The 15,123-nt window shown below is 32.8% G+C and overlaps 1 protein-coding gene across 1 annotated transcript in view; it reads right to left on the minus strand.

The window, feature by feature from the left end:
• Positions 1–14,908, minus strand: part of LOC145328077 (uncharacterized) — a 32,313-nt gene extending 17,405 nt beyond the window's left edge. Inside the window, exons 1-2 of the mRNA XM_080171638.1 lie at positions 14,782–14,908; positions 2,705–2,753 (exon numbers count right to left, since the gene is read on the minus strand). Coding sequence (XP_080027764.1) covers positions 2,705–2,753; positions 14,782–14,783 — 51 coding nt within the window. The 5' untranslated portion in view covers positions 14,784–14,908. The remainder of the gene's footprint in view (positions 1–2,704; positions 2,754–14,781) is intronic.
• Between the last annotated feature and the right edge of the window lie 215 nt (positions 14,909–15,123).

Below are 15,123 nucleotides of genomic sequence, written 5' to 3' on the forward strand. Positions count from 1 at the left end.
AGCCTTGGGGAGTGGAGTCGATCCTAATTTTTTAAATTTTAGATTGAAAAAGAAAAATTAAAAAACTATTGAAGGATGGGTGATTTTCTATAAGAGATTTCTTTTGGGAAGTACTGATTCAAAGGTTTAAAACTCGTAAAATTTGAGAAAGAAATTCTTTTGCGTATTTGAATAAACGCTGTATCCATCGGACATTGATACCAATTAATTGTTATTGGGTTACAGGGATAGTACAATATAAGATGATTTAATTTCCCCCCTAATAATTAACAACCCTTATAAAATAATAATCCTAAAATTGGCCAAAATGCTTACATGGGTTCCACGACAAACGCAGGAGTACCAAACGTCGGAGTGGACAAACGCAGGAGTGTTAAAATATTAATTTAAGTAAGTAATTCTATACAGGTTTTGTTAGGTTAAGATATGAATGTTCCAATAAGCCCCCCGCAGGGGTTAGGCATTTAAAAAACCCAAAATATGGTTTAAAATAGGTTAGGTTAGGTTAAGTGTCCACTCCTGCATTTGTCCACTCCGACGTTTGGGACTCCTGCGTTTGTCCTAGGACCCTTACATGAATTGCAAAATTGCTTCAATAAATGGTATATCAATGATATGTCATCAATGACCACTTATAAAATACAATTAAGTATAATTGGACTTGAAATTTGAGGTCCAAACAATACTGCCATACGACAAATATAAAAAAAACTTGCCTAAAAGTTGTACAGTTCTTTCGTTAAGAAATGTTTACTGCAACAAGGAATGCAATATCCACAAAAAAAAGCTTTAAGTGTCAGTCAGACAAGACATACAAACGAATATAAACAAAAAATACAGAGTAACCTTATGGTCGTAGATGACAACATCCATAAAAGCGAAGCAATGAAACGGTAGGACAAACGGACATGAACACTTATATAGTGTCAGAACTGAATAATCAGAATATAAATGTAATAGAGTCGAAGCAAAATTGTAAGTAAATTTGTTGAAAAACTGCTTTATACAGGATGTTTATGGACATACTTACATATTTAGGACTTTAAGGACGGACCTACCCTAATTATAGAAAAGCTTCGCTTTTAATATAGAAAATCTTCGCTTTTAAAAAGTAGGGTCATATTACATAAACTATTGTGTTTACAGACTGTCAGGTAATAGTTATAGAGGTGTCATGCTTTCTAAATTAATTGTATCTAATTGATACAGGAATCACCATGTTAAGTTTGAAATATATAAGACAATTTTAACATGCCAAATTTTTTATAAGAATTATCTATTACGGTAAGACGGACTAACTTACAGACCTAACCTAAATATAGAAAACCTACTTTAAGATTTATAAAGTTAAGTAACATGTAACATATGCCATTCGGCATTTCAAACAAAAGTGATTTGACAAAAAGGTAAAATTTTAATTAGCAAAAAAGCGGTAAAATTCGATCTTAGCTTTTGAGATCTTAAAGGACTGACTGACAATCATCCTTATTTAATATCTAAATAGAAAGTATTTTCTATTTAGATATTTATTAGTTAGGATATTTCATTAAAACAGTTTTTTTTGCTAAATTGCATACTACATACGTATATGTATAATGTATATGATACTTAAATAAAGTTTATTTAGAAATGTTCTTTCACTTCCGCATATTGTAAAATACACAGAATGTTAATTTTTTTGCTTTTTTATTTTGAGGGGGTAAAATAAGGGGTTTGAAAGGTTTGATAGGGAGGTAACTATTTTTTTCATGTTGAGAGAGAGGGGGGGGGGGTAACTAATCTAACCCTTCCCTTTGGACGTATATAAATTGCGCTGTAAAAAAAAATGCAGTCATTGTTGTAGATAAAGTGATACATCTGTGGTAATGAATGCACACCTTTTTTTTAGGTGTTATACAATTAGGGATTTTATTTTCAACATCTTTATAGTTTGGGGCTATGATTTTTATCAGGAGAATCTTTAGGGATATGTCCATCCACAATGATAATAAATAAAATGACCCTGGACACTGATTTGCAACCAACTAATTAGAATTAAATAAAGTACCCAAAGTGTTAAATCCTCCGGATGAGATAAAAGGTTTGAAAACTTTGGGTACCACTGTAATAAACAGTCCAATGTCCCTACTCCCAGATTATTACTGAAGTCAATTTATTGGCTGAAATATATAAAGGTAAACAGGAATGTACATATCCAAGAAACAGATCTATAGTATATATGTATATACAGACAACTACCTCCCTTACTTTTTCAAAGACCTCTTTCGTCTGCTTCTAAATCATTTTCTGCTACTTGGCTGTGTTAATATAAGCGACACCATTGGTTGATTTTTAATGACCCAATAGAAAGGTTGCACAAAGCGGTTACAGTTATTTAACACTTTATCCCTCTAGTGTTTTACTCTAATATCCGATAAGATGATAATTAGACAAACAAATAACTTTAATTATATAGAGTAGCAATTTTGATAAAGAACTAATGGATATAGTCCCTTTCGTGACAACGTCTCTTAAGGGGCATTTCTTCGCATTTTCACAGTAGATTTTCTCCTATTTCTAGCCCCTGCGGGGAAATCACCTAACCTAACTTAACCTAACCTAACCTAACCTAAAATAACCTGTCAAAAGCTACTATAAAATTATGACGAAAAGCCCCTTAAGAGGCGTTGTCACGAAAGGGACTATACCCAAACTAATATTTTACCTTCTCGGGAAACCATTCTTTCTGCCAGCCATTAGCGGTCAAGAAATCCCTGAAAAATATATTTAATATTACTCAAATATATTATCCGTATAAAATGTAAAAAGCCGCTGATTTCACTTGAATCAAAAGTGGACCACAAACACGGTTTGATCTCCCCACAAGGGCCTGAAGCACATCTCTACAAAGATTTACAACGCCCCACATGGTTAGGACCCACTAGAGTTAGTTACAAAGAAATAAACAACCACTCATTATTTACAATTTGTTTACATATCCTTAACAAAAACCTTCAAAACATATAGAATTCAAATGAATAGCCCCAAAGTAAAATTAAATATCTGTTTGGTAGATCTTAGAGTAGTTTTAAATGTCTAAAACTATTTTATCTCATAAATGAATTATAATAAATCGGTTAATAATCACTTCTTAAAAGGCAATACGCTTTAATACGCCACTACTCTACGTATGGATATAATCGTCCCTGTATGAAAAAACTCAACGTTTCAAATTAGTATCACTAGAATATAAAAAGAGCTTATATCCAGCTTTCTACGAATATAACAATCATTCATACATACATTCTATATCCGCGGAAAGCTGGTTATAATACGATGCGAGAAATAACTATTCTAGTATGGCTTCGAAACCGATCAATATCCGCTGTTTTTGTACCAGCTCCGAAACTAAAAAATCATATATAGTATAGTATTACAGACAATTTTCCACTAATATCAAAATAAAAATCATATAATTAATACCAATATTGTTAGCTCGGACCCCTGGTTTTAACTTAAAAGTTTTCATTTCAATATCCGAGGAAAGCTGTCTGTAATACGATGCGATAATTAACTATTAACGTAGAAGAACTCACAAAGCCCACGGGTCCGAGTCCATGTTAACTTGAAGCTTAACTGAAGTCCTCAAATTTTTACTATTTATAGATTAAAGTAAAAAGGTCATGGATAAAATGATAAAAAAAATTCTCGAAAATTTGACAAAATCTAAATAATGAAAGAGGGGAATAGTTATTTATCGCATCGTATCATAGGCAGCTTTCCGCGGTTATTAAAAAAAAGAAAGATATTAAAATCAGTTTCGTTAGACCTGTGGGGCCGATGTCTTGGCCTAGCAAAACTGGTATAAATCTTATTATTTTTATTTTAATATTCGTAGAAAATTGTCCGTAATACGTTGCTATACAGTAAGTTTTCAGTATTGTAATGAACTGGTTTTAATCCAGCGGATATTAATCGGTTTCGAAGCTATACTGGAAAAATTACGCAAGCTTAACTATCCTTAAATCTTTATTAAGACGTTTCCCCTATTTCCAAAAATTCTCCTCCATAAAATATGTTTGCGGATCTACCACAAAAAGCGTTGTCTTATGCCGCGTTCATATTTAAACAGGGGGAAAAAAGGTACACAGAGACTAATATTCTAAAATCAAAGGGTTATGTACAAGAAAACTATAATTTGATGGATTTTTTTGTCATTAATATTTTCCTTTATTTTTCATCTGTAAAAAACAGAACTAAAATTAATCTTAAATTTTTTAATTTTACTGTCCGCGGAAAGCTGTCTATAATTCGACGCAATAAAATAACTATAATTGCATTCTACAACAGTAAACCGCAGTTAAAATCATTATAAAAAAGAAAAGAATTAAAATTGCCTGACAGAAAAGTTACTAGTAAAGTATAGTTTTTTTTAATGTACTACAATCCCTTTTTTTCTTAAGAATATTTTCTCTGTTCTAAAATTCATAAAATATAAAATACAGCCGGCATTTTTATTAGCGAAGCTACTCTAAAAGTTATGCAACTCTGTACGTCTGTCTGTCTAACTTCTTTGTCCAACAACTATATGCGAAAGTTAATATATCAGATTGTCCTACCCTATCATATTTTCAAATTGTGATGGATCTTTTTTTCGGATCCGCCAACTTACCACAAAATTGACCTTGTTTTGAGAAATAATGCGTCTGACTTATTTGAAAATCTAACCAAAACAATTTATATTCATTTTAGTATTTAAATTAATGCTGCATATGCTGTTTTTAAAAGCGAAGCTACTCTATAATTAGGGTCGGTCCGTCCGTACGTCCGTCCGTCCGTCACGGATAGCTTTTTTTCGTTAATTTAGGCATGTTAGAATTGTCCTATCGACTTCTAACTTTGCATGATGATTTCTGTAGTAGTTAGGTACAATTTAGAAAGCGTAGCAACTCTATAATCGTTAACATAATGTCCGTACGTCCATTTTAAACATGTTGATTTTTTAACTTTATTAACAACAATTTTTTATGGGATATAATCATCCGATTGATCTGATTTTTGGAGAAATGCTTCCTATTACAATAAGGTAAATATTATAAGCGAAGCATCTCTAAAATCAAGTCCTAAAAATGTCAGTATGTCCTTAAACAGAATTCGGTATTTAAGAAGTTCCGCAACAAATTTAGGTATAATTTTGTCAAAACGTATGTATTTATATTTTGTATATTCAGTTCTGACACTTCACAAGAGTTAATGTTCGTCTGTCATGCCGTTTCAGAGCTTCGCTTTTATGGATGTTGTCATCCTTGTTTAAAACATGCGTTGTGTGTTTTATAAAGTTTAAAGAGGACGTCTAAGAGGTTGGGGGGGGGGGGGTAAGGGGTGTTTACACCCCTCAAACGAATTTGGGGGTGTTTGAATCTATTATCTAGGTGCTCTGCATTTCAAAGGAAAAAAAGGGTAAAAATAACCTAAAACCATCTCAATGCTTTAATCTATAGATAAATGGCATGAAACCATTCCAGAAATTATGTGAAGCCTCCCCAAAAAGGAAAACTCAATCAGTTCAGTAGTTTTTGAAATCTTAAGCTCCAGACAAAAAAAATATCTACATGATATAATAGAACTCATTATTTAGAATTTATAATCAGCCATTTCTTAGTAGACCCATTTTATTGAAGATAAATATTTTGGTTCTAAATTTTGGTGAAAAGTGGGAGAAAAGTAGGGAAAAGTCGCCACTTAACTTTAATTTTCAAAACAGAATGGCTTTAAGAAATAGCGTATAGCCCATGAAACAACCAATATTTATACTTCCTATTTTTAGCTATAAATAATTCAGAAATGTGCTCTGAGAATTTTTTTCCAATTGGGAACACAGTTGCCCCAATACAACACCCCTTATTCATTTAGTTTAGATTTTTTTTCAGGGGGGGGGGAGGGAGGGGTGTCATGATGCACACTTATAATGTACACACCCAAGACAACTGTCGGGCTATTTTAGTTTGTAATAATGTAAACACACACAAGACAATTGGCGGGCTACCTTAGTTTGTCATAATGTATCCACACCCAAGACAACTGGCGTTCTACTTTAGTTTGTGATAAAGTATTCACACCCAAGATGACGAGACAATAATTATAGTTGAAAGTGGGCAAGACGTTTCTTCAATGGAGCAAATACTTTATATTCTAGATGAAAGCTGTAATTTTAGACTTACTGGTCCTAATTTAACGATAGTTATTTTCAGGCATACCTATAACTATCTATTCAAATAAAAATCATCAAATAAACAAGTATGACATGATCCATAAAAGCAAAGATTTGAAATAAAACGGTAGAACAAACGGGCATAAACACATAAAAGGTAATACAAAGAATGTTATTTAAAAGTATGAATCAAGTTGTATATAAACTTGTGGCAAAATTTGCTTCAAATATTGTATCTTGTTGTCATAGGAATCATTGTTCCAAAAATCTGATGAAAGGATAATTGTTGATAAAAAAGTTAAAAAAATAGCATCTTTTGAATGGATGTACGGACCTTCTGGTAACGGTTATAGAGTTGTTACACTTTCTATATTGTACCTAATTTTTGAGGAGACGTCATATTCATAATCGAATGGACGGATATTCATAAGGGAAAAGCTTCGCTTTTAAAATGTTATATTCTCTAGAATGTCAGAACACCTAATTGGGCAACAAAAATGTATAAAAGTGGGGGTGGGGGGGATTTGTAAATTGAAAGACCAAGAAATAACAAGGATGACAACTTCCATTAAAACAAATTCTAATAAAGCCGACATTTATATCCTATTATAAAAAGAAGTTAAGCTTTTTTAACTGTAGCTCAAGATTTCAATAATTACTGAAATTGAGTTCTTCATTTTAGAGAAGCTTTAAATAGGTTCTAGAGCTATATTAATTTTAGATTTAAGTCTTAGGTTGGTTTAAGCTATTTTAATCAAAGAGCTTAAATTACAGAGCCCTTAGATGCTAAGGGTACAGCCTCTAGTATGAACATAGAGAGACAGCGTTTTCACATTGAATACACAAAATTACCCCTTTTATGGATAAAAATTAATCTTGGGAAAAGTTTTAAAATTTCTGATATATATACAACCCAATCAAAATTTAATAAGAGTCCTCAACAAAAAAGAGAGCGTGTTTTAAAACTTTTGGGACAAGCATAAATTACAGTCCAAACACATAATACCATCTTCTGTGTATTGTCTAAAATATTCAATTTGTCTTGAAGGTTTGAATAAAAAGATGTCTAGAAAACAACAACCTATTAATCTACATCAGCCATTTTATGTAGATTTTTGTCAGCAAAGCTGCTCTAAAGTGATATCAACACCACAGTTATCAGCGTAAAAACGTATGTAAATTTTGTTTATTGACGAATTTTTAAACATATGAAACCTTGATTTTTTTTTATGAACAATGTCTTTTTTTCAATTTTTTCAATTTAGATTGTAAATCTTCTTTATTTTCGCCGTATTATACTCTACTTTACTTATTTTACTAAGTAAGATAATTCTCCATTATTGCTGGGCAACTTTTTAGTTTTTAACATAAAATTGCACTTGTCTATAATCTTAGTTAAGCGCGGCAGGGACATGGACATGGCAGCTGAAAAAAGTAAGAATGTTAAAAGTTTTGTTGGGAGCCAAGCTTTTGATCATGGAAATAGTTATTTCTCGCATCGTATTTTTAACGGCTTTCCGCGGATATAAAATGTACAATTATAAGATTAAAACCAGTTTTTTAAGCCCCGAGGTGCCGAAGGCACCAGCTAAAAAAACTGGTTTTAATCTTATAATCGTACATTTTAAATAAAAAATCTCTGATAAAAAAAAATTATTGCGCGCTTCGCGCGCATTTTTAATACTATATATTTAATAAAATTTAAATTACCCCCACCCCCAAAAATTTGACCCCGGGGGTAAATTTTGGGGGGGATAAACTAAATTTACCCCCGCCAACAGATTTCAGAGGGGGTAATTACCCCCCCCCCAAAACAAATTTTACCCCAGGGGCAAAAATTTTAAGGGGGGTAAAAAAAATTTGCGAGGCGCTTCGCGCGCCATTTTACCCCCCCTTAAAAAATTTTTACCCCCCCCCCCAATAAAAAAAGTTTGGACGTATATGATGCTAGACATTTTCGTATGTTTTTTCGTATGTATAAGAACCGGTTCCTATCCACCGGATTCGAGAAAAAATATTTATTTTATAACTGTTCAACTAATTATTTTTCCAGAAAAGTTTTCTTTTGCCAGCTTAAAGGACCTGTTTGCTGTATAGTGTAACGTCTCGGTCAGGGAGGAAGAGATATTGTGCTGTTTATTACACTAGTCCCCAATTTAAAAAAAAGTTTTCTTATTCGTTGGCTTAACAGTTTCAGGAACTTTTGTTGAATTTTGTTTGTTTGATTCATTAAATTGAGTGTCTAAACGTATCAACCATTAATTATGATCTACACAAGGTGTAATTTTAAGTGTATCATTATTGGGGATGTACATCAAATAGTCGGCCATTGTCTTATCCCTTTATATCCCTGTAAAAGACCTGTTTTCTATATAGTGTGACCTAATCGTTCAGAAAGACCTATGATGGGTCGTGACAAGGCAGTTTTTTTTCATATTCTACACATTGATTTTCCATACGCAAAAGTACGCAAAACCATTTACTTATAGATAAGAAATATGATAAAAATAGCCAAAATCATAGAAAAATTAACCGAATCAATTTCAGGAAAGAGCCATGTGGGACCTGGGCAGGTTTTTCGCTATTTTTCTCTACAAGTTTTGACTATTTTCAAATGTAAATAATTTTTTTTTTGCTTTTTGAAACTTTTTTTATGTAATTTAGATGTTATAAATAAATAATTTTATTATATTATTGTCAATTTGTTTTATTTTTGTTCATTGAATTAAATCATGAAAGTTTTGATTAAATAATATAGATTAATATCAGTCAAAATTAAAACCACGTTTTACATAACTCTGTGGATATTTTTCACGTTCAATAACTTTTTACAAATGCACTAAGGCAAGCGGAAAAATTGTAGCTTTCATATCCAAACAGAATGGCCGCATAAAAGTTTCTTTTAAAAAGTTTATCGTTGGTAGCGAGAGTAATTCTAAATTGTCTGGATTCTAAAGCTAAATTTTATTTTCCAGTATTTATGGATGGCTTCAAAGCCGATTAATATCCGCTGGATTAGAACCAGTTCTGAAAAATACTGTAAATCATCGCAGTATAGACAATTTCCCACGAATATTAAAATAAAAATCATAACATTAATACTATTTTTTAAGCCCGGGTCTACAAAACTGGTTTCATCTTATCTTATAATTTTTCATCCTAATATCCGCGGAAAGCTGTCTATAATACGATGTTATAATAAATAACTATTCCAATATGAACAACAAATTTTAAACTGAAAATTTCGGCACTCCTTCTGATTGAGTTACTAGATTAGGCCTACAAAGTTTTTATCTATGAAACAGCAGGGAGGGAGAGGACTTTGGGTTGTTTATTACACTAGTACCCAAACTTTTACAAGACCGTTCTCTTATTCGTTGGCTTAACAACTTTAAGGACTTTTATTATAAATTTTGATTGGTTGGTTCATTAAGTTGAGTGTCCAAACGTTTCAACAACTAATTGTAATCTACAGTTTCGGAGTAATTTTGTGTATCATTATTGGAGATGTATATCCATTTATCGGCCATTGTCTTACCCCGGCCCTTTAGATCCTTGGGTATTTGGATGTTCTATTGTTTGTTTTGTTTGTCTGAAACAACAGATCTCAAGAATAGCTAGACTGGTTAGCTTTATACTGGTCCTAAAATATTGCAAGAGAATGACTAGGTATATTATTATTGGCTGGCTAAATAAAATGTTAAAAGCAAAACTTATTTCTTCAAAGTAAATATCCCTTACGTGATTAAATTGCACATTGTCAGACATACAATAATTAACCCAACTAATAAAATAAGATAATAGTTATTTATCGCATCGTTTTGTTAGCCCTGATTGGCCGAACGCCCTGGATAACAAAACTGGTATTAATTTTATGATGTTTATTTTAATATTTGTGAAAAATTCTCGTCATTTTAGGCTGCTAATAGGAACCTCATTTATTGAACAGTTCGTTCATTCATTAGGAGGGGAAGAGATTGGGTAAAGGGGTTGGATAGGGGTAGCGTTGTTTTAGCCATCTGTGACTATCACTTTTTTTTATAGTACATCAATCTTTGGTGCAACACCCGAGTTAATGCATAACGATTGATGCCCAAGAATCTAGACGTCTGTTTGATGCTTATTTTAAATATCACAAGAACATTTTGGTGCTTTTTGTGCACCTTAGCAAAGAATTACGGTTACTACATGACTCCACTATGGCCCTAGAAGCCTCTAGGGGAAGTTAAGGGGGGGGGGAGGTGAGTAGTGAAGCCTTCCAATTTTCTGGAACTATAAGAAGCTTCATTGTAAAGGAGATCTATATCGGTTCAGCGATTAGCGAGATCCACAACAGGCAAAAAGCTTAATACTTTATTTGAAAGGAGGAAAGACCGTGTTTTTAAATTATTGCAGAACTTTCTGTAAAAATTAATCATATGAGTCAATTTAGTCAATTATTTCTTTTAATAACACAGTATTTCTTATGTTTGCATTCTACTAAAAGATTATTTATTATGTAGATATACTTGAATAGCTTGAATTTCAAGTATTGGTTTTATGTTAACTACGATACAATATTAAAATTAGAGGCTGCGCCTTAGCAGAATAGACCGTGACAAAATGCGAACCTAGTAATAGTGTCTAAATTTTTATCTTTGTGACGTAACAAAAATCGACGGATGGGAGGGGAGGTGGGAAAGGAAACCCCTAAAAAAGAGATGGATTTTTGTTACGTCACAAAGATAAAAAGTTAGACACTATTACTAGGTTCCAAAATTCTGTCTTTATGACAATTTCAATGTTTAATGCCGATATAAAATTAAGACGAAAGATCAAGACTTAATTTTCCTTATTAACAATCTGAAAAGAGGAGTGAAAGCTAACCCATGCTGGGCTACCCAGTTCGCATTATAACCTATCCTTACCAGACATAAAGCAGTAATCATACAAACGAAAAACTAACCCCCCCCCCAGGGGCGTCCAAGCTTTTTTTTTTGGGGGGGGTAAAAAATTTTAGGGGGGGGGGGTAATTCGTGTTTGGGGGGGGTAAAATGGCGCGCGAAGCGCGCCGAAATTTTTTTTTACCCCCCCCAAAATTTTTACCCCGGGGGTAAAATTTGATTGGGGGGGGTAATTACCCCCCCTAAAGTCTGTTGGGGGGGGGTAAATACTCCCCCCAAATCTGTTGGGGGGGGGGTAATTACCCCCCCCAAACTAATTTACCCCGGGGGTAAAATTTTTGGGGGGGGTAATTTAATTATGTAAAAAAAGCACCTACCTAATCTATTAAGTTAATAATAAGTACTATCTCATAACATAAAGTAGTAAGTAAGGTTTATTTGACTATAGCTTCAGATTTCATTACTTTTAATACTGAGTTCTCCTTTATAGGAAAGCTTCACATAGATCCCATGATGGTTCCACACTATTATAGGTCAATCCTTTTAGTGGTTTTAGGCTATTTTTCTCCTCCCTTTTTACCCTTTAGAAAACACGAGTTCTTAGATGCTAAGGGTGCCACTACTATTCAAATATATAGTAGTATCTCATTCTTTAGAACATAAAAATACAATAATTAACTCACTAACCAATGAACCAATATGATTTTACTTTAAAGTGAAGCGTCTTATAGGTCCTGGTAAGTTTTATAACTAGTTTTGAGACACCCTGACATCCTCCCAAAAGAAATCGCCTATAGAAATTCTTTTTCATTATTTAATGAAATATTTAATTTAGTTAGGTATCTATTTTATGGAATCTTCAGTGCTTTACAATTACATCATAGATCCCCGGGATGGTTTTAGCCCTTATAAAGGCCCAAGCAAATAAAACATGATCAAACTATTAAATTTTTTGTTATCATGGTTAAGAACTGTTTTAACTGGTTGGACAGTAAAATTTTTTTTAAAGAACATTCAATTTGGGGGGGGGGGTAAATACCCCCCCCAAAAAATTTTTTTAAAGAACATTTATTTTGGGGGGGGTAAATACCCCCCCCAAAATCGTTGGGGGTGCCTACGGCACCCCCAAGGTAGGGGTAATTTTTTTTTGGGGGGGGTATTGTTCACAAAATCGTTTGGGGGTGCCAAATGGCCCATTACCCCCCCCCCTTGGACGCCTATGCCCCCCCCCCCATTTGTCAATTTATATTAAGGGGGTTCCAATGTTCAATAAGGTATTTTGTGTGAAAGCACACCAATCACTGGGTTCAAAAACCCTTGGCTATAAGAACCTGTCTGTTTATGTTATGAGTTGCATTATTCTAAGTACTTTCTTGCTAAGCTATGCAAATACAAATTCTTAGAGAACAAAAGTTCATGGATTAAGTGTCAGATAAATAAAACATTGTTTCTAGTACGCATGGCTTCGAAACCGTTGATATCCGTTGGATTAGAACCGAAAAATCATGTATAGCATCAAATTACAGACAATTTTCCTTGGAAATTAAGATAAAAATCATAAAATTAATACCATACTTAAATGGTTTTACACCCCTCTTGGGAATCGTCACTGCTCAAATATACATAAGTATATTCCATTATTAACTATCCTGAATTTTAAGCAATTTTAAAGTTTGCATTTCGAAAACAGTAAAAGTGTCTGACTATGACGTAAGAAAAAAAAAAACAATTAACAAATGAGAAGCCAGTATTCACAATGGTAAAATATATAGCGGCCTCTCATTGGTCAATTGTTATTTTTTTCTGACGTCATAGTCAGACACTTTTACTGTTTTCTTGCATTTCTTTAATAGTTGTTTATCGCATCGTATTATAGACAGCTTTCCGCGGATTTTAGAATGAAAAAATGTAATATTAAAACCAGTTTTGTTAGGGCCCGGGCTTTCAAAACTGGTATTAATTTGAAAAAAAATTAACTGTGCTATTCATGATTTTTGCGTATGGCGGAGAACCAGTTTAAATCCTGTGGATGTTAAATAAAACTGTGCATTTCAGGAGAGCCATAGGAACAATGTAACAAAGTATAAATAGTGCACGTTTATATAATCTTTTATAAACAAAACTATAATAGCTATTTCTCGCATCGTATTATAAACGGCATTCCGCGGATATAGAATGTACAATTATGAGATTAAAATAGTTTTTTTAGCCCCGAGGTGACGAAGTCACCGGCTAAAAAAACTAGTTTTAATCTTATGATTGTACATTTCTATATTCGTAGAAAGCTGGATATAATACGATGCTAGACATAGTTTTTTCGTATGGATGAGAACCGGTTCCTATCCACCGGATTCGAATGAATACGAGAAAAGTCATTATAACGAAAACCATAATAAAATGCCATCGGCAAAATTCGAAAGTAATTACACATTAGAATCGCTCGTTCGGCTTCCTGCATAATTATCCTATTATATAAAGTAGTAAGCTTTTTTTGTCTGTAGCGAGGGATCTAGCTAACCGCTCAACCGATATGGTTCTCTTTTACAGCGAGGCTTCTTAAATGTTCTGAGATTGTTTTAGGCTATTTAATTGTTATGAGAAAGCCTGGGTATTGTTTGAGGCTATCTTTCTCCCCTTCCTTATCCCACCTAAAAAGAGTCTCTAGAGGCTAGGGGCACAACCGCTAGTTAATTTTATAATCGAATCGAGTTAGAGGCGAATCTGATCTATAATTAGGCTATTTTTGTCTGTACGTCAGTTTAATCGACCCTTTCTTTCATCAATTTAGGCATGTTAAACGTGTCCTATCGAAATCAAACTTTGATTCCTGTAACAATACGATATAAATAGCGTAGCAACTCAATAATCGTAACCAGAAAGTCCATATGTCCATTTAAAACGTGCCTATTTTTTTATATCTTTTTTTGAATTTTGAATTTTGTAAAATCACAATAAAAGATTTTGACCACCTTATTATAAGAATTAATAATTATGATAAATTTGGTGCTTATTTAGTCTGTATTTATAGCAATTTATCAGCTTTGGATCTGAGTGAAATGATATTTTGGCATGGTATAATCGTCATATTGAATTGCGACTTTAAAAGCACCATTCTAATTTATCTAGTAGTGATTCCTAGGACAATAGGACATAATTTCATGAGCGAAGCATATATATAATGAAGTTTAAAAATGTACTTGCAGGTTCATATTAATCAAGCAAATTTATGATGGATTTATGTCAAATTTTTGTTCAGACTTCTAAATAATATTCCGTTCCTTCAAAACGATGGCGCTCTATATTTGTTGGTAAATGTAAATTACCCGCGGTGAGGGGAAGGGGATGAAGGGGTATACTACTCTCCCTAAAATTATTATGGGGGATATCTGACTTTTACTTTACTATGTAATCTACTTGAGCTCAGTAGTATTATATAATTAATTTCAATAACCTAATAATTTTTATGGTCGGGTGGTCAGACATATTTACACAACTTATAGAGTAGCTGCGCTACTAATTATTTAAAAATATTTTGTCAATATGATATGGCAATTATATCCTTCTCTTAATAACATTATAAAAAATATTATTTAAGTAAAATGTATTTAATTTTAAAATGTATCATTATAAGGAACTTTTTATTTCAATTTTTTGAAATAATACATAAAAAGATCGAACTAAAACTAACAAACAAATGTAAATACTTACATTTTAACCAAATTTGTAAACGAAGTTTTCACAATTTTTAAATATGTTAATTTTGTAAAATTCTCACAATTACAAAAATGGTCTGACGTCACCCTGGTTATGAGAAAAACTGACAAAAATGCTGAAGTTTTAGATAATGGCAAGCTGATATATTGATAGATAGATAGACAGACAGGAAGAGAGAGAGAGATAACATTTTAGTGTAATATTCAGGGGGTAGTTTTGTAAATTTTGGTTTCTCACAATGCTACACCCACACACACACACACATACACACAAACAAACACACACACACACACACACACACTTTGAAGATCATTAAACAAGCCGCTTCTCTATAAA

This window comes from Acartia tonsa, chromosome 9, assembly GCF_053477335.1.
Source record: "Acartia tonsa isolate MP-2025a chromosome 9, ASM5347733v1, whole genome shotgun sequence".
NCBI classification, from domain to species: domain Eukaryota; kingdom Metazoa; phylum Arthropoda; class Copepoda; order Calanoida; family Acartiidae; genus Acartia; species Acartia tonsa.